The 19,361-nt window shown below is 50.7% G+C and overlaps 1 protein-coding gene across 2 annotated transcripts; it reads left to right on the forward strand.

The window, feature by feature from the left end:
* The first annotated feature begins 426 nt into the window (after window positions 1-426).
* Window positions 427-19,069, forward strand: DELE1 (DAP3 binding cell death enhancer 1). Of its 2 annotated transcripts, XM_030283798.4 has the most exons (11): window positions 430-900; window positions 1,011-1,110; window positions 1,191-1,311; window positions 1,835-1,978; window positions 8,236-8,291; window positions 10,013-10,106; window positions 10,823-10,965; window positions 11,791-11,949; window positions 12,757-12,849; window positions 16,081-16,237; window positions 17,064-19,069. In XM_030283798.4, the coding sequence occupies exons 1-11, from the start codon at window positions 539-541 to the stop codon at window positions 17,318-17,320; spliced, it is 1,686 nt and encodes a 561-aa protein (XP_030139658.4). In that variant the 5' UTR covers window positions 430-538; the 3' UTR covers window positions 17,321-19,069. The 2 variants fall into 2 exon arrangements, with proteins under 2 accessions (XP_032606695.3, XP_030139658.4); XM_032750804.3 differs by lacking the exon at window positions 1,835-1,978 and having other exon boundaries at window positions 427-900.
* The last annotated feature ends 292 nt before the right edge of the window (window positions 19,070-19,361 follow it).

A 19,361-nucleotide genomic window follows, 5' to 3' on the forward strand; every position in this document is an offset into this window, starting at 1 on the left:
TGTGTCTATAAATTCTGCCTTGTGTCCACCATCAGTGGCTCATCCTTCTTTACAAGCTTCCTCAACCTCCCTGGGGTCTGAGGTCGTTGAAACGTGTCCAGCCCTAAACCTCAGCAAGGCAATTCCTAGTAATTTGTCCTTCTAACACTTGGACATCACTTAGAGCTTGTTAGGTGCTATTTGTTCCAGGGATTAAATCTCCCTTCTTGTTGATGCGGCTTGAAAGCATACAAAGATCAAGCATCAAAGAACATCTTTCCTTATTTTTAATTCATTCCACATTTTACAACAATAAGGCAGCACCCTGTTTCATAACCCCCTTCTCATTCCATATTACCCTCTGGACAAATTGTTAACTATTTCTGATACATGAAATGTCAGCATCATTAGCAAGGTCACTCTACCCAACAAGTCCTTCGAACACCTGAACATCACTTAGAGCTTGTGAGCTGCTGTTTCACGGACACCACCACCCTTCTTGTTGATTAGGCTGGAAAGCAGACAGAGATCAAACACCGGCGAACACCTTTATTCAGAGATGTTTGACACATTGCTCGTTTGGCAGAGCAGGACGTGGGTGCCCGCACGGACCTCCCGGCCGGGCGGCGCTCTGTGGCGCTCCGCGGCGGCGGGGCCGCTCTGCCGCGCTCTATGGTGCTGCCGCCGCTCCGTCCTCGCTCCGTGCCGCCGTGTCCCCTCTCCGCGGCCATGCTGCCGCTCCGCCTGCCCTCCCCATAGCCTCCCGTGTCCCCGCTGTCCCCTGTGTGCCCGCCGGTCTCTGTGGGCCGCGCGTTCGGGCGGGATGTGGCGGCTGCTGCTGCCGGGCCGCGGCCGCTGCGCGCCCACCTCCGCCCGTCCCGCCTGTGCCCCCGGGCTGGGCGGCGGCCGCAGCTCCGAGCGGTGAGTGCGGCCCGCGTGTCCCCCGGCCCGGGTGTCCCCCGCCCCGGGTGTCCTCAGCCCCGGGCCGGCGGCGCGGCCTCACGGCGCCCGTGTGTGTGCGGTTGTTGCAGGCAGCCCGCGGGGCAGGATGGCCCGGAGCGAGGAGGAGGACGGCGGCGGCCGCTGCCCGGCCTGGTGCCGCGCTGCTCCGTGCGGGAGGCCGTCACCTGGGTGAGGAGCGGCGCCGGGACACTCGGGGGATCGGGGCCGGCGGGAGCGGGGCTGTCCCTGACCGTGTCCGCTCTCCGCAGGGCGCGGTGGGCGCGCTGCTGCTGCAGCTGCTCCGGCAGATCGCGGGGCTCAGGTCGCTGCAGGACGCCCGGACAGAGCGAAGGTTTCCCCGGCGATCCCCGCTGTCCCCACAGCCCGCAGGTCAGCGCCGGGCCTGGGGAGGGCGGCGGGGCTGCCGGCCGGGGCTCCTGCCTCGGGGCGGGCTGGCTGAGCCCGGGACAGGCCGGGGTTCCTGCCTCGGGGCGGGCTGGCTGAGCCCGGGACAGGCCGGGGTTCCTGCCTCGGGGCGGGCTGGCTGAGCCCGGGACAGGCCGGGGTTCCTGCCTCGGGGCGGGCTGGCTGAGCCCGGGACAGGCCGGGGTTCCTGCCTCGGGGCGGGCTGGCTGGGCCCGGGACAGGCCCAGGGCCCTGCCTCAGGGCGGGCTGTCTGAGCCCGGGACAGGCCCAGGGCCGCTCTCGGGCCCTGCCGACAGTGTCAGAAGAATCTCTGCTTCTTAACGCTTTGCTGCAGTCCCACTCTGTGTGCCCTTACCTCTGTTTTCCGTTCTGGATTCTTCTGCACGAACTTTCCTCCTGCCTGTCTGTGTGGTCAGAGGAGCTGAGTCCCTGCACAGACCGATGTTGTCACCTGGAGCAGACACAGCCTTTGTGCTCTGTGTTACAGTGGTGACTGAAGCCTCAAACAGCTGTCCTGGCGAGCAGCTGGGCTCCCAGCTCCTGCAGAAAGCACGTCCAGAGGCTGTAGCAGAGAATTCATCCTCAGGCATCCCCTCGGGGCCAGGAGACAGGCAGCCCTGGGCAGAAGCAGGTATGTGCCATGTGCTGCGGGCAGGATACTCCTGCCAGAAGGACCTGGGACTTGCTCCGAGGCAAGCTCAGAGCCACGGAGTGTGTAGCAATTTATTGACATTAGAGGAGGCAGGTGAGAGTGGAAAGGCAGAATTTCAGAGAGATGATTCACAGTCCAGAGACAGGAGGAAAAAACCTCCTGAAGGCAGAGACAAGGCTGTGCTGTAACTGCAGGTGACAACAGCTTTCCCAACAGTGCTCTGCCTTAGCAGACTGATTGCAGCATCCAGTCCTGTTCTTTTATTGTGGACAGATGTTTGCAGCCAGAAGGATTCAGGAGGATGCTGCACCATTGATCTGGGAGACTGGTGTACATGGTGTGAAACTGGAGGAATTATTATCATCCTGCAAGATGAGGATGCATTTCTGAGCTCTTATGCCATAGATAAGACAGTGGAAGGAGGTATCAAAGACATTATTAAAATGAGTTTTATAAAAATAGAAAGATAGACTCCAACAAAATTGAAGTCTCGCCCAGGAAAGTGTGTCCTACATAGGGAATTTAAAGTCACACTATGGAAGATCAGATGAGGCCTAGAGCTCACTGGATATAGAAACACTGCTAATGGCCTCAGGAAAGTTGTAGGAAGCAGGAAGCCTGCTGGAACAGGTGGTAAAGGGACAACATTCAGTAGTGGTGTAGAAGAGACACATCAGGAAACCAACCACAGATGTTGGCTAAATCACAAGATCACAGACTGGTTTGGGTTGAGAGAGACCTGAAAGCTCTTCTCGTTCCCTGCCATGGGCAGGGACACCTTCCACTGTCCCAGGCTGCTCCAAGCCCTGTCCAGCCTGGCCTTGGACACTTCCAGGGATCCAGGAAGCAGCCACGGTTTCCCTGTGCCAGGGTCTCAGCCCCTCACAGGGAAGAATTTTAAAAATGAAGGTGCTGCAGAAAAGGTCAGAGCTGTTCCCCATTTTCTGCTTTCTCTCAGAATTTTGGCTTCCTTCTGTGCTGATTTCAGCTACTGCCCATCACTGCTTATCAAACCTTCTCCTGCCAGAGGTTACCATTCCCATCAGTTGGCAAATAGAGCATTTTGTTTCCATGTCTCCTAATTAACTCCAGGAAAACAGCCAGGTTAATTTACCTAAACTGCCAATTAGACTGTTTAACCCATCTGCTTTAGCCTGGAGCATATTAAGAAGCACTCCAGCACTGGCAGGTGACTGGACATGGACCTCTGAGAGGAGTGGTGGGAAGGAGTGGAGACAGCAGTGCCTGCAGTTGGCACAGCTGAACGTCCTGGAGTGACTGTGTGTCTGACAAACAGCTCCTACTGAGAGTCAACAGGAAGAGCTTTTGGGCAAACTGCTAAATTGAACAGTGACAAGTCACTAAGGGCACGTGGTCTTTGTTCAGATGCTCTTCAGAAGCTGGGAGATCACTGAGCCTCTCAGGATGATCTGTAATCCCATGCTCAGACCTGCTCTGTGGCCAGGGGAATGAGCACTGACAGATTGCACAGCTTGAAAAAGGGGTGGGTGGCTGTTGGTTTGAGGCACAAAGCTGCAAAAAAGGTGATTCTAATTTGGTAGAAACTCCGTTACAGGAGAGAGGTGTCAGATGCTGGGATGAGTGGGCTGTATCAAAGGTCTTGGAAGGATTTAGGAAGCTATTTCTCAGGCCAGTTTGCTCCCTTGCAGAGACTTGAGAGAGTTGTAAATCTATTAAGACTTCTTTGGAGAAGTCAACAGGCATGTGGAGCAAGATAATCCAGCTTTTAGCTTTCCCAAAATCGTCTAGACAGGACCTAAACCAAAGCTATCTAAAGAAGTAAAGCTGATGTGAGGGAACATGGAGGGGTTACTCTTGGGCTGGTGACTCCTTAAAGCACAAGAAAGTTTCCACAGTGGAGAGCCATTACTGTAGGATTCCCCTGTCCTTTGTTAAACCTGCTCTGTTCAGCACAGTCAGCAGTGATTTGGAAAAAAAAAAAAGAGGTGATGAACGAGGCAGCAGGAGCAGCAAATGGTACAAAATTCTCCAGGACAGTCAAATCTGAAAGTCACAAGCAAAGGCTGCAGGAGAGCCAAAGCCAGGGTAATCCCCAGGTGGGTTAAACGAGTGTGCACGGGGGAGTGTGGCTGTAAATACACATGCAGAGTGAGGAGTGTCAAATTAATAATTGTCTTGCAGAGGGAACATTTAAAGTCACTGTGGATGTGCTTTTGATAAGGTTAAGTCAGTGCTCGACAGCAGTGAGGCCAATTAAATGTTAATTATGGTGAAGGAAGGAGCTGAGGACAAGGCAGTGCCGTGGGTTCATGTGAGTCTGGGATGCAGCCACGTCTTGAGCACTTAAGGAAAGGACAGTGCCTGAAAAACAGGGACAAAACTGCAGAGAAAAGATGACAGGGAGACAATTACATCCAAACACAGACTTGACTCTTCAGCTTAAAAAAAATGAAGTGGCAAAGAATGTGCTGGTGCTCTGTGAAACTGAAAGTGTCGAGAGAAAGAGAATAGGGACACTCTTTTTCATAATGCTGATATTAAAAGCTGCACAGAAGGGTCAGGTGGCAAGTTTGGAAAAAAGCAAAAGGCATTTTGTGTTTGGCCAGTGCCCAGGTAAATTGTGGAACTCACTGCTACAGGCCAGAAGTACAAGTGGGTTCCAAGAAGTGATTAGGTAAAATTACACATTGAAATGAGACTTAATTGGTCCAGCCAAGCTTCCTGCTCAGATCACAGAACAGCTGATTGCTGGAAAGTTCTGCCAGGGAGAGCATGACTTTATAATCCCTGCTCCTCACCCTTTCTGCCCAAGCATCTCCAACTGTCACTTGTCAGAGATAATATATGTCAGAAATAATTTGATTTTGCTCCGTACATAAGTCCTCAGGTTACATTCCACATTTTGTTGTGCCTCCATTTTGTGGGAATTTACAGAGAAAAGTCAGGAGGAAGAGATTTGGTAATCTGCATTGAAGAGGGGTGAAAAAATGCAGGGTTTTGTCATGTGAGAAATCCTGGGAATCTTTCCATGGAAAGTGAAGCTTGATGATCGCTTTCTTTCATTACATTTTGCTTTCTACAGAAAAACCTGCCTGAGGTACAGGATTTTTTTTCCCTGGTGTTTAGCTACTGAAGGAGGGTGAGGCTGGCAAAGTGAGGATGCAGCAGGAAGCTGGGGAGAGCAGAAGGAGGGGAAGGACAGACGCCTGGCAGATGATGCAGGGGAATCTGGTAGCAAAGCCTTGCCATGAGAGAGCAGAGCTGAGAGTGCAGCAGAATGTACCTTCCCTGCTCCAGTTTGCTGCTGCCAGCAATGGCAAGGGATCTTCTGGAGAGAATTCCGTGTCCTTCCCCTTTCTCTGGGTGTTTCAGTTCATTTCCACACTTGCTGGTGCTGGTGTCCCTGTGCAGTGACAATCTGCTGTTGTTGTGGCAAAGATCTGTGGGATGGATCCCAACATCTCAGCTCTCCACGAGAGCCATCCCAATTTTATTGGAGTACAGTAGGATCAAAAGCTATTCCTTTGTTTAAAAAGAAAACTTCAGGAAATTAACTTAAAACTTGCTTTAAGTTGCATTCTGGATATTGCTACCAGCAAGTCCTCAGCTCTGTGTTCACATCTTATTTTTTTTCCATGCAATTTCTGCCTCACTCAGAGGCTTTTTGCTGGAAGTTAAAGGCACAGAGTGAGCAAGCAGGTGATTACAGCCAGTCTCAGTGTTACAGCAGCTGAATGATGCCCTGGGGAGTTGTATTTTACCCCTGGCAGAACTGTAAAATTCGTTATTTCAATTCTGAGATTACAGACATTGCAAAAGTGTGTTTTCATTTCAAAGCACAATGAAACCAATTGGAAACAGTGAAATTTTCCATGAGGCAGAAATGCTGGATTTTGGCCAGCTCTTGTTGTGACTTCGTTCTGGTGGATGTTTTGGGATGAGCAATCTAGGCTGTCTAGGAGAAGATTATTAATTCCTCATTTGGAGCTAGCTGTGAGCAACACTTGATTAGTCCAGGATGAACAGTGGAGAGAGACAAAAATATTTATTAACTGCTGAAGATGTGAGCATTGGGCATCCAGAACACTGAAAGCTGCAAGACTGCATAGAAAAAAGAATGTGCAGTCATCTTGCATCATAGCACGGGTTTGAAGAAGTAGAAATAAAGTTGCACAGAAAATTCCAGCTGTAATATTCCCATCTTTTAAACATAACCTGAAGAATAATTTAGCTTGCCCAGCCTCCAAGGTGATTCTAAGGGAATTCAGGTCTCCCAGAGCAGCTGGATCCCTGGAAGTGTCCAAAGCCAGGTTAGACAGGGTTTGGAGCAGCCTGGGATGGTGGAAGGAGTCCCTGCCCATGGCAGGGTGAGCTTGAAGTTCCCTTCCAGCCCAAACCATTCTGGGACTCTGATCCTTCAGGCCTGGGGTGGGTGTCAGGAGAGCTTGGTCCCTGTGCTTTTTTCCAGATCTCCTCTGGGACTGGTAACCCTGATCTGTGGAGATTGGAGTGAGGAGAGGTTTCCCGTGGTAGAGGGGCACAAGGTGCTTCTGCAGGCTGACAGAATTCAGAATTAGTGGCTGTTTATTTTTCGTGGTTCAGTGGTTTGTCCAAATTACAACATTTTCACAGTAAACAAGGAGTCTCTGATTTAGGAGTAGACATCCATGCAAAATGTACAGTTCCTTTAAAGTATGGATGTACTAATGCTGTTTAAACAAGGAGTGGGAGAATTCTTAATACAGACCATTTTTTTCCATGGGATTTGCAGTTGTTTGTGTGGCAAAAACCCAAATTACATCACAAGGGAGATACACGATAGAGCCTTACACTGAGAAATATCAGATAATTTGATGCCTGCTCTGCAAAGAAACAGAAAGCACAACTAATAAATTCACAGATTATACTTCTTTAGGTGGAATGCTGCATAGGAGTCATGTTTGCCACAGTGATGTTGCTTGTTGGGTGAGTGGGGCCTGTTCAGATAACACACATTTGAATACAGCCAGGGGGGAATTTTTTGTCTGGGAATAATGAGGCTGCAGCTGGCACACAGGCTGCAAGGAGCACTCCTGCCTGCTGCACACCTCATTGCTGCTGCTCCTGGAGCCAGACAGGGCCAGCAGTGCAGGAATCAGGCCCTAAAAGGACATTTTGCTTCACTTGTGTTGGCTCTCACACAGCTTGAGAGGGAGGCACAGGGACGGCCCAGCTCTGGCTCAAAGTGGTCGAAGCTCCAGCACCTGGAGTTCAGTGTCCAGTGGGATCCAGCTGCTTGTGGTGACCCAGGTTAAAAGTCCTTGGCCTCAGGCTGCCTCCTCTTTGTGGAGGTCCTTGTCCTCTTACAGTGGCAGGAGTGAATGCCACTGCAACCACTGCCAGCACAATCCTGCTCTGAGCACGGTGGCTTAGCTCAGGCTGGAGGTGCTCTGTCAGATAATTCTGATTGAAACTGGTGACACATGGCTGTCCCAGTGTGCCTGAGGGGGCTGATCCTCCCCTGGCAGAAGCAGGGCTGTACCCTGCAGAGGAATTACCTGGAGAAGGAGATGGGGAGGCAGCACCTCAGCTGAGGGTTGGGTGTGATGCCCTGGGCGAGCTGGGAGCTGCAGCAGTTCTCATCCAGGCAAACTGGGCATGAGGAGGCAATGGCACCCCTCTTGTGAAACTGCTGAGTGGGGCTGCACCTCAGTAACCCTGTTGGAAATTCAGGAATAGTAGCAAAAAGTCATAAAATTAACTAAGGCTGGTAGAAAAGTGCTGCAGTTGAAAGATATGAATGGTGCAGTCTTTTTAGAATCGCAGACAGGAATCAAAAGGGGCTGATTAGTCGTGTCAGGACTTTCAAAAGGAGGAATTGGCTTTTTAGTAAAGAAGAAAAAAACCTAGAAGAGCCAGTGCCTGGGAGCAGAAACCCAGAGTAGAAGTACTTTAATTTGAAATGAAGCACAGGGGTTTAAAGCAGTGATTACAAGTTACTGGAACATTTAGGAGAAGCAGAAGATTCTCTACTTTCGGTGTCTTCAGATCAAAACCAGAGGCCTTTCTGGAGGAGCTGCAGCCACAGGGCTGGATTCCAGAGCTTGCTTTTGCTCCAAAGCTCAGATTGGTTGGGATTCCTTCTGTTCCTCATGTCCCTGACTGAATGGGAGATTAGATCTTTAGAAAAGAGCTGTGGAATAGAGAGGCTAAGAAGAGACAAAGACGCAGCACTGCTAAACTTTGCTTTTTTGTTGGATTTTTTTTTAATGCAGGGGAGTTCCAAATCCCTGTGAGCTCCAGGGTGGGGCCAGTGATCCACAGTGCAAAGGTAAGGTTTCATTTTCCACCTCCTCTGTCTGCACCTTCCCTGCAGAAACACATCCCAGAGTTACCCCAAGCACAGGCTGAGCAACACTCACACACAAGTATGGGGGAAAAAAGGGAGATGGGATATACTGACCTCTGCTATAGCCAGAAAATTCCAGGATTTACAAACTGACATCCCCATGCTTTGATGTATCTCTGTAACAGGCTGCTGGCAAGGAAGCACTGAAAGAAAATGGTGAGAAACACCAAACCAAGCAACCAAACAAAAAAATAAATTCAGCAGCGCCAGTGTGTTGCTGTGTATATGCATTTTGATGCAATCTTTCACTAGGTAATTACATGCTGTTGCTATTTTGGTGTTTACCAGACAACCCATGACTGAGGAAGGTGGTGTCACTCCAAACGCTGCAAATCAGGGCTGGCTCTTGTCTGGTAAAGAGGGAAGCACTTGGGGCTTGAAGAGAGTGCATCAGCTCGAGAGTCACAAGGCCATAAATTATATTATTGTTCTTGTTGTGATTAAACCTGCCAATTTTTTGCAATTCACATCTTAGATGCAAATAATTCCCATTTTAAGATAATCACTCGGCTGAGCAATCGCTCAAGGACATTGTGAGCAGAGTGAGGTAAATTCAGTTTTTAGCAGAGTGAGTTCCTGCAAAAACACCAAGGATGAATTTGCTTGATCTGCTGAGGGGGTGAGCATGGATCTCTCCATCCTGGGAGGTGCTCTTTGTGCAGGGCTGGAGGAAGAGCCTGCAGCTGGGTCAGGGAGGGGCCTTGGACCTGTCTTGGCCTCTTGGGAGCTCAGCAGTGGAGCTGTGGGTGCCAAGGGGCATTTTCCTGATTCCCTCTGTGCACTGAGCTCTGCTGCCACTCGATGGTGTGGAGCTGGGCTGGGCTGAGCCTCCTCCCACATCCCAGGCTGTTCATTGCCCAGGAGGAAAGGATTTGGCTGTGCCCTGCAGCGTTTCAGCAGCTCTGGGCAGTGCTCAGTCCAGCTGAGGGGCAGCTCAGCTGGGACTGGGTAAAGCAAAGGCGTGAGGGTGTTTTGGCAGGGACTGTGCTCTGAGCATGATGTGGGAGAGGGAACAAGGGGTAATGTTAATTTTGGAGAGGGGAGCTATCTTAGAATCATGAAATACCTTGATTTGGAAGGGATCCATGAGGATCATCAGTCCCAGCCCTGCCCAGACCCCCAAAGAATCGCCCTGTGCATCCCTGGTATCCAAATGCTCCTGCAGCTCTGGCAGCCTCGGGCCGTGCCCATTCCCTGGGGAGCCTGGGCAGTGCCAGCACCTCTGGGGGAAGAAACTTCTCCCAAAATCCAGCCTGGCCCTGCCCTGGCCCAGCTCCAGCCATTCCCTGGGTGCTGTCCCTGTCCCAGGGCAGAGCTGGGAGCTGTCCCTGCTCTGCCCCTCAGGAGGAGCTACAGACTGCTCTGAGTAGAATCAGGTATTTGCTGAATTCTGAAAGGTCTGCTGATGCCTGAAAGGCTGCACCAAGCTCCTGGCCAGAGGGCAGGGGAGCAGTGTCCATACAGCTTCCCCAGCAAGGTGGCTGTGTAGGACAGGGAGGGTTTTGTGTGTACACATGACCTCACCCTTCTGATGACTGAACTACCATACAAACAGGTCTCACTGCTTGGTTTCCAAGCCAGAATCTCCTCTAGGGTTGATATGATTTAGCTGTCTTTAATAGCTTTTCTCTCTGACTCCTCAGGGTGACCCAGCTCATCGAGGGCATTTGGAGGAAGCCGCTTTCCAATTGCAGCAGATTTTCCGAATTGATATTTCCATTGCATTGAATATCCTTGGTAATGTGGAGTTGGTTTTGTTTTGCCCTTAAACCACAGGTTTCTCATTTTGGAGGACCTCCAAATGGTTGCAGGTCTTGTGAGAAGGCAGGGATGGCAAATACCCAAGCTGAAGCCTCCTTTCAGCAATTTTAACTGTGCTTGGAGAGATTTATTGCCCTTTGTCCCATCGTGCCACCTGATTTATCTCAGCATATTTCAATCCAGACTTGCTTGAAGCCTGCACTGTTGTCCTGACATCTGTAGCTGGAAATTAAGCCATCTCTGTCTTTTTTGCAACACAAGATGTCATATCCTTGTATCCTTCTTTTATTGTCTGAGCTCACAGTTTTCCTGGCAAGCTGAAAAAGCAATTGCAGGATTGCAACTCTAAGAAAAGCAGAAGGAAGATGCAATGAGCTAAGAAAAGTCCCTGCCCTATATACACCACTAGTTGCAGCACTGAAAAGCAAGTTGTTTCTGTGTGAGCCATACGTTGTGTTAGCCTGTGATCCCTCTCTGCCACGAGCCCAGAAAAATCCCTAAAATGCAATGTTGCCATTTTTCTTACGGAAACTGTGGAGGGAGGGTTGGTGAGCCAGCTGGAAGTGGCCCAGAGCACTTGGTGTGAGCCAAGGAAGGCCCAGTGGCTGTGGGGGAGGTTGCTGCATTGGAGGCTGGGTTGTGGCTGTGTGCTTTTCCCTGTTTTCCATGGTTTTAGGCTGTGTTTTCCCCAGGGATCGAGAGCATGAGGGCGGGGCGCTGCCGGGCAGCCTTCACCTGCTTCAAGCTGGCAGCAGATCGGGGCTACAGCAAAGCCCAGTTCAACGTGGGGCTGTGCTACGAGCACGGCAGGGGCACGGAAAAGGACTTGGAGAAGGTATCCAGGGCCTGCCTGGGGGGTGGGTGTGGGCAGCACACATCAGGAGAGGGACCTGTGCTGGGTGCTTGGAGCTTTGTTCCTTTACATGGCTGGGAAAGTCATGCGATGTCCTGAGCTGGAGGGGACCCCCAGGGATCATTGGTCCAGCTCCTGGCCCTGCCTGGATACCCAAACAGTCCCACCCTGTGCATCCCTGGGAGTGGTGTCCAAAGGCTCCTGGAGCTCTGGCAGCCTCGGGGCCGTGCCCATTCCCTGGGGAGCCTGGGACAGCCCAGGTTCTGAAGACTCGGTAGAAAATGCTGGAAATAATAAAAATTGCAGCTTTGCAGAGCTGCTTTCAGTGTCACCAATCCCCTCAGAGAGGTGTTCTGAGATCCCTTTCCCACAGCTTCTGAGGGTTCTCCAGGTGCACAGGCTGTGCTACCAGCACCCAGCGGGGTTCCAAGGAGAAACCTGTCATGTCGCTGTATTTAAGACACCACTGCACATCCCAGGGCTTCTCAGATCTCCAGTTTGGCTCCCGTAACTCCAGCCTGCCACCTAGTGCAAGCTGGCCAGCAGCTGCTGGAGCTGGGGAGAGCTGCAAAGGCAGCTTGGTTTGAGCCGTGGTTGGCCCAGTGCCACCCCTTCATCTCGGGCAGGCTGGTGCCAGGGCTCTGGGGCACTCACCGTCCTCTGTCTCGCCTGACCCAGCGATGTTCTGCTGTGGGAGGGCTCTGGGGTGGGATGCAGCTTGTGATGGGTCTAGCTGAGAGGTGAAGCTTGAAGGGAGCCACGTCATGCTGAGGGCATGCATCAGCTGGGTTTCTCTCTCTCTCTCAGGCAGGTTTTTATTACTGCCAGGCAGCCAGCAGCCGTCACGCCATGGCCCAGTACCGCTACGCCAGGTACCTGCTGCAGCACGGCCCTGGCAGCCTCCAGGACAGGCAGCACAAGGCTGTGGCACTCCTGGAGCAAGCAGCAGGGGCTGGCATCACAGAGGTTGGTGTCCACAGGTCAGACAGCCCTGACTGAAGGGTTGGAGCCACATCCTAGCCAGCACTGGAAGGGAAAGCCTTCCAATGTATTTATGCCTGCTCACAGCACAGAGGTTGGAACTAGAGGATCTTTAAGGTCCCTTCTGACCCAAACCATTCTCTGATTCTCTGTTTACATTGCTGACAGTGTCTGGGAGACAGCCCTGCCTGCAGACAGAGCCACTGTGTCACACATTGGTTGGCTCTTGTCAGTGGGCTCTTACATTAAACCTTTGGCTGGGAGAGCTGACCTGTGCTTGAAAACACAGCTCAGTTTTCATCTCCTCTCAATTCCAAGAGTACAGGTCGCTGTACTGGAGGAACTTCCAGTGCTTGAAGCAAGAACAGATTCCTCATTTTGTATCTGTGACTTTCTGAGATGACTCATCTGTGCAGATCTGTCTCCTGCCTTCCTTTCCCAGTCCAGGAGATGCATTTAGGCAGTGCCATCTCGCCCTGGGAATGGCAGGCTGGCAGTGCCTGTGCCTCCTGGAGCTCACTGGCCAGCGGGTGCATCTGCTGGATCTTGGGGACAGGACACGAGTGGGAGCCATTCCCTGGCTCTGATTCCCAGAGGGAGTTTAAAATGATACTCTGATCTCAAATGTGAATTCTTTGTGTTTACCCAGTCATGCTGATTTTTCTTAAGGCAGCGCTGCCTCTCCTAAAAGCCCCTGCCACAGTAACCCCGGCATTTGAGCAGCTTGAAAATCAGTAAAAAAAACAAATAATTAAAATCCTGACTGATCTGGACCATGTGGTTTTGTTGCAGGCACAGGCTTATCTTGGAGTGTTCTACATGAGGGGGCTGCAGCCTCAGGAGAAAAGAGGTCTGAAGTACCTGCTGCAGGCAGCAAACAGTGGGGTAAATAATCCTTCTGCCAGGGATTGTCCTCAGCCTGGGATCTGCAGGTGGAGGATTGCAGGGTTTCTAGGAAACGGGAGCCAGTGTCAGGATTTTACTGCCCAGTGTGAAGGGACAGAGTGGAGCCTTGGTGCCTCTTGGAGAGGAGATAGACCCTACAGAGAGAGCCCTGTTGGGCAGGAGAAGTTCCTACAGCACCAGTGCCTGCATCCAGCTTCCAGCATTGTACAGCTTTCCCATTATGGAGCATCTACACCCTCTTCAGTCAAAATCTTTCACTACTGCATCACTTGGAGAACTTCATTGTGTTTATCTCAAATCTGTTCTTCAAAATTGGCACATTGTTTCTCTCCTTTTATAGAGAGGATGGAAAGACTGTTTCTGGATTTATTTTTAAATTCAGGCACCTTTAACGTATTTAAACACTTGAATCTCCATTCAGCCTTCCCCCAGTGTTGCTGTTTCTCTTCACAGGTCATGTTAGATCCCCAAGAATCTTTTTGCATGCACTTTCCCCAAGTGGCCCGGGCTTCTCTTTCTTGAAGGGCAGTGCCACAGTGTGGGCACAGCACTCTCCTGAACCCCTGCCAGCATTTAGAGGAGCAGAAGTGTGGATCCCATGTCTTGCAGCCAGGTTTCTGCATCCCACAGTTCTGTTTCTTGCCATTGTCCCCTTGTTTTCAGCTGCATTGTAATGGCCAGGGCTTTTTTTTTTTTTTTTTTTTTTTTGCTTCTTTTATTTTTTTCCCTGAAGAACTTGTTCATTTTAACTCGAGTTCCCACAGCTTTTGTGCAATGGAAAATAATGAATAGCTATTGCCTGTTCTGCTGGCTAATAGTTGTGGTTATGGTGCCCTTTAGTGTGTCCTCTCTGAGTCATTTCTTTTGCAGGCTGCAGAGTGCTGGTTTAGTTTGTGTCTCCGTGTAGTTAAGCTGTTCTACTTTGCTTGTCACTCTTCTGTCTATTTTTCTAATTCTCCTTTGACCATTTTAAGATGCTTAGACTAAAAGTGGACTCAGGATGGAGGTATGCCATGGATCTCACATAATGAGCTCCTCTGCTTTGTTCTGCATTCCCTTCCAATAATTCCTAGCCCTGCTTGCCCTTTGCCTGGCACTGAGCAGTGATGAGCTGGTCTCAGGGAACTATCACAGTGTGACACCCAAATTTCTTGCTATCAGCACTGTTTTGCATTTGGCAATTCTGTTTCCTTTGTGATTGTGTTGCCCACTCCTTAGGTGTGTGAGATCTTATTTAATTAATTTTTTATAGTAAGTTCGACCATTTTGAATGGTCATTTTTACATCATTGTAAACTTTTCTCTTGGGTTTTCCCCCTCTTTCCAGCATGGAGACAGTCTCAGTCTGGTGGGACAAGGCCTGACTTGCCACAGGAGCTCAGACATCACAGTACACAGTATTTAGTTCTAAATCTGCTTAAGATCTCTCCTAAGCTTCATCCTTGGCTTTGTTTTTACAGCCTGGAGTCAGCAGTTTATGCTGAACAGTATCACATTGATTGGCAAACAAAATCTGTCAGGTAACTGCAGGTCCTCAGGTGCACCCCTGGCATGTTTTGGTCAGAGTTCTCAGATCCTTAGCATCTTTCCCCATCTCTGCTGCTCAGCAGATGTAGTGGATGCTTCAGAGCCTCAGCCTTGAGGGCAGGATGTTGGTGGGCTGCCTGGGATGTCCCCATTTTCTTGGGAGAAGGGCTCCATGGACAGGTTTACTTCCCATTACCTGCAGTTGGAATTTATGTTTAGTTGGCTGAAAGAACACTGGGAATGGATGAAGCAAGGACAGCATTGCTTAGTACAAATCCAGAAAAAGGAAAACAGCACAAAAAGTCACAGTTTCAGCATTTCTCTGGTTGTTCTCTCTGGTAGAGCTGAACTGGGAACTCTGACAAGTGTTTTTCCAACACCAGAACTGTGTTCTGCTTTGTTTCCCACTCTTTATCCTCCCTGATTTCCTACATGCAGCCACAGAATATAATAAAGAGTTCTGTTGGAGAACTGAGCCTGACCTGCAGATTTCTAAAGGTGTCTCAGTCACTTCTGCCATGCTAATTTGGGGATCTTCGCTCGCTGCAGTCTTGGCTCTGAGGTGTTCATCCTGTGAGAGATGGTGGTGCAGCTCTCCTGATTGAACCCTATCTCTTGTCACAGCTGAAGTGCCAATCCTTCAATGTGTTTATCTCATCTCTAAAGGAGTTTATTGCTGTCATAAGCTGAGACTTGCAACATTTTGCAAAGCACCCACTCACCAACTTCTTCACTTCACTTGCCTCTACCAGCTACATCCTAGACAGCAACACTTGCAATATGTTCTTTTCTAGTGGGTTTATTAAAACATGCTGCTTAGTTGGGGGGTTTTTTTGGTTTTTTTTTTGTTTTTCTTCCTTTTTTTTTTTTTTTTTGCAAAGCCTTGTTGAGATTATGTTTCTAGCAGTCGCACTCTTCAGGCTTTGTTGCTGGAAAGGTCTGTGTGACCACAAGTCTTTTTAGTGTCTTCAGGAGTGTCATCCTGCTTTCCTGCTCTCTGAGACCCTTTGCCTCCCATTGGATCTCAAGGATAAAATGCACAGCTGACACATAAACATGTCATGGGTTTGCATTTGGCTTCACTGCAGTGCCAACCTTTGCTTTCCAGTTCGTTCCCAGCAGCTACATACGTCTGAGTGGTTCAGGTGCTTTTTCTCAAGTGCATATTTGCTTCATTTACTTCATTTCTGCTGCCTGAGATTTCTTCTGGAATAGAATGAGGTGAGGCTGAGCAGAAGAGTGCTGCACTCTTGTGTTAAAGGGGAATTTGCCAACCCTTGGCAGCAAGTACCTCTGTGGCATTTGTGATGTTTTCACAAGACTTGGGCTTGAACTCTCTTAGGGCAGTCTCAGGGCGTGCTCAGAGTTTGGGTGGGATCAGGATGTGATGCAAGACACCTCAGCTCTGACCTCTGAGACAACTGGGATGCTCTGCAGAGCCAGCTGCTCCTTTGTTCCCCCTCCACAGCCCTGGGTGTTGAAGGGAAATCAGTGAATTTAATTGGAAAGGGATGGGAAGGAGCAGAACCAGAGATTATGCTCCTCTCCAGGGGACTGAACTACTGGAGATACAGCCTGAGGGATGGAGCAGTAAACTTAGCAAGGTGACCAAAGACAGAGCAGTAAACTCTGAAGAAGGTTCTGAAGACTCTGTGTTTCCTTTCCTGTGTGCTTGCTGTGCCAGGATGCCCAGAGCAGGTTCCACGTGGGCGTTTGCTACGAGCAGGGCCTGGGGGTGCAGCAGGACCTGGCGGAGGCGCTGAGGCACTACGGGCAGTCGGCAGCTGCGGGCAGCAGGCAGGCCCGGGACAGACTGCGGGCATGGCAGCAGCAGCTGCAAGGTACCAGGGCCAGCAGGGCACCAGGGGCTGGGGCACTGCATGGGCAGCTGGCCCCCTGAAAGTGGGGTCTGTATTGCCAGAGGAGGGCTCACACGGGGCCATGGCACAAAGGAGTTCTTTGTGCACCACTTCTCCTCCTCAGTTCTTTCCAGTCCAGCTGGAGAAGCTGTTCCCATAGTATGATGTGTCACAAAATCATTTCTGTTGAAAAGACCAACTGGGCCAGGAGGGGGTTGTCCTCTGCTCTGCACTGTAGCAGCCTCACCTCCAGTCCTGTGGGCAGTTTTGGGCACACAGGATAAAAAAGACATTAAGCCATTAGAGAGTGTCCAAAGGAGGCCACAAGGATGGGAAGAGCCTGGAGGGGAAGCCTTGTGAGGAGCAGCTGAGGGCACTTGGTTTGTTCAGCTGGAGAAGAGGAGACTGAGGGCAGGGCTCATCAATGTCCTCCTGAGGGACAGCATAGGGCTAGCTCCAGAATCTGCTCCTGTGTCCACAGACAGGACCTGAGGGTATGGCTGGAGCTGTGTTGGGAGGTTCAGGCTGGATACCAGAAAAAGGTTTTTCACCCAGAGGGTGGTTGAGCAGTAGAACAAGCTCCCCAGGGCAGTGGGTACAGCACCTAACCTGTCTGAGTTCAAGAAGCATTTAGACAACGCTCTCAGGCACAGGGTGGGATTGTTAGGGTGTCTCTGCAGGGCCAGGAGTTGGACTTGATGATCTTTAGGGGTCCCTTCCAACTCAGGGTATTCTGTGATTCTATGGTTGTATGATCAAGTCCAGCCTTTGCCAGTGTCATTAATATTGTGTTTTTCTGTACTTTCAGATGTGCACACAAAGCATCCATTCCCTTCAGGATTAAGAGCCTCCTCCTCCAGCCCCGATTTCTGGACTATTGAGCCTGTGTCTGCAAATCTCCACAGCAGCCAGCCAGGACAGTGTGTTGTAACCCTGCCCCACTCCTGGAGCACAGGCACACTGCACATGATGCTGCTCAGCAGTGCAGGGTGGAGCTGTGCCTTCAGAGCCAGGACAGTGCCAGTGGAGCTGCAGGGCTGGGAGCCCCAGCACTGCTGGCAGTAGAGCAGGCAGTGAGTGACACCAGCAGGCAGAGGGCAAGGCAGCCTTGGTGTGGGCTGGAACCCAGTGAAGGGAAAGAGAAAGCTCTCTGTTCATGGGACAGGAGGCATTTTTAAATACCTGGGCTTTAAGAATTAACCTTGTGATATCTCCTACACCACCAAGTCCTCTACCTTCCATACAGGGATGTTGCTTCTGCACCTGCATTTCTGTATTAGAGCCAAGCTCTGGCTGCCCCTGGATCCCTGGAAGTGTCCAAGCCCAGGCTGGGTGGGACTTGGAGCAACCTGGGTTAGTGGAGGATGTCCCTGCCATGGCAGGGGGTGGAATGAGGTGAGCTTTGAGCTTTTTTCCAGCTCAAGCCATTCAGTGGTTCTGTACCACAGTGGTTTGATCTGGGGTTCTAATTAGAGAAGCTTTGCATGTCTTGCTTGTGGTCCCCCAGGGAGGTTTGCAAGCCACCATATGGGAACACTGGCAGCTAACCCTGGGGTTGTCTTGGCCCTCACCCTCTGAGGCAATTTTCTCTCTCTTCAAAGCAAGTCCCCTCATGCCCCTGCTACCTGCACAGTGTAGGCTGGCTCTGTGTTGCATTATGGCAGACCTGGGCAAGCAGGAGAGTGAATTCTCATCATTGGGCAGAGTTTTTTATGGGATGTGACAGATCCACCTGTAGCAGTGAGGTGTCAGTGTCCTTCTGTCCCCACTCCTCCTCCTCCTGCAGCCCTGGCAGGGAGCTGCTCCCACGGGCACACCTCTCTGAGACACAGTGAGCCAGGTTTGCTTCAAAATCCATCGTGTCCCTGTTTGCTGAGCACGCCAGCTCATTTTCAGCAGAGTGGATAAGGGATGCTCCCAGCGGGAAGGCACCACTGGCAGGCAGCAGCAGCAGGCAGCTGGTGTGATAATTTCTTCCACTGGGGCAGCTGAATCCGGAAAAAGGCATTTGTTCACACCAGTTTAAACTGGTTCAAGGGCATCTGTGCAAGCTGCCCAGCTTCCTGTGGCCCTGCTGCTCTGTGTAGATCAGGCTCTGCAAAACAAAGGCAATGGCCTCATCCTGAACTTCTCCATGCAGCAAGGGAGGGGTGCAGCCAGCCCTCAACACATCTGATTGTTCTTCTGGTCTGCTCTCTCCTTCTGCTCAGACCAAACTTTCTTAGACCATTTCCTTTATCAAGCAGGATACAAGGAGCAGGAAATTCCTGGGGTGGATTTCCTATGCTGTGATAATCCAGAGCGTGCTTACGCATTGGTCAGGATGGGAGACGGGCTGGGGGGGCTGAAAGCAGTTTGCAGAATCAGGAAATTGAACCAAGAGGGAGGAATTTGTCTCCTTTTAAACCTGCTTGTTATAAGGTATTTTTGTGTAAGGATTTTCCTCTGACAGGAACATCAAAGCAAGTTTGCAGAGGGAGATGTGAGGTTGTGCTGGCTGTTTGTCCCTCTGCCTGTGCTCCCAAGGTGCAGAGGACTCCCACAGGGCTCAGTCACAAATGCCTCCCTCATGGTTTGCACAGCTGCATCTCAGTTAGAATCTGGCTCTCTGACATTGTTTTGGTGCAGGAACCTGTTTTGTTTGTACAACAAACCAGCAAGAGATTTGTGTTAGCAGAAGAGCAGCACGAGCAGGCCAGGCCAAACCCATCCGTGGATGGATGCCAGACATGGGTTCATGTGCACAAGCATTTTGGAGACTCAAAATAAAACAGAACATTTTGGATATTAAAAAGTCCACCTGGGAAAATCTCACTCTATTGCTTTTGTCATTTAGCCCCAAGAGCAACAGAAAGGGGTAACTTTCTCATTTATTCTGTTTTAAATGCTCTGTGTGATTGTCTGGTGCTGTGGCTCGCATGTGTACACACCTGAAGCTGGGAACTGTCACCTCCAAGTACATGGAAAAGAACAGGGGTGGGATACCTGAGATGGTCCAGGAGAGCCCAGAAACCCTTACCTGCCATCCCCACAATGCTGCATGAGCCCCTGGGTCAGCACTGCCCTTCCCTTCTCCAGGAGTGCAGAGGCACAGACACACCTGTGT

The sequence above is a fragment of the Taeniopygia guttata genome, chromosome 13, assembly GCF_048771995.1.
Source record: "Taeniopygia guttata chromosome 13, bTaeGut7.mat, whole genome shotgun sequence".
NCBI lineage: Eukaryota > Metazoa > Chordata > Aves > Passeriformes > Estrildidae > Taeniopygia > Taeniopygia guttata.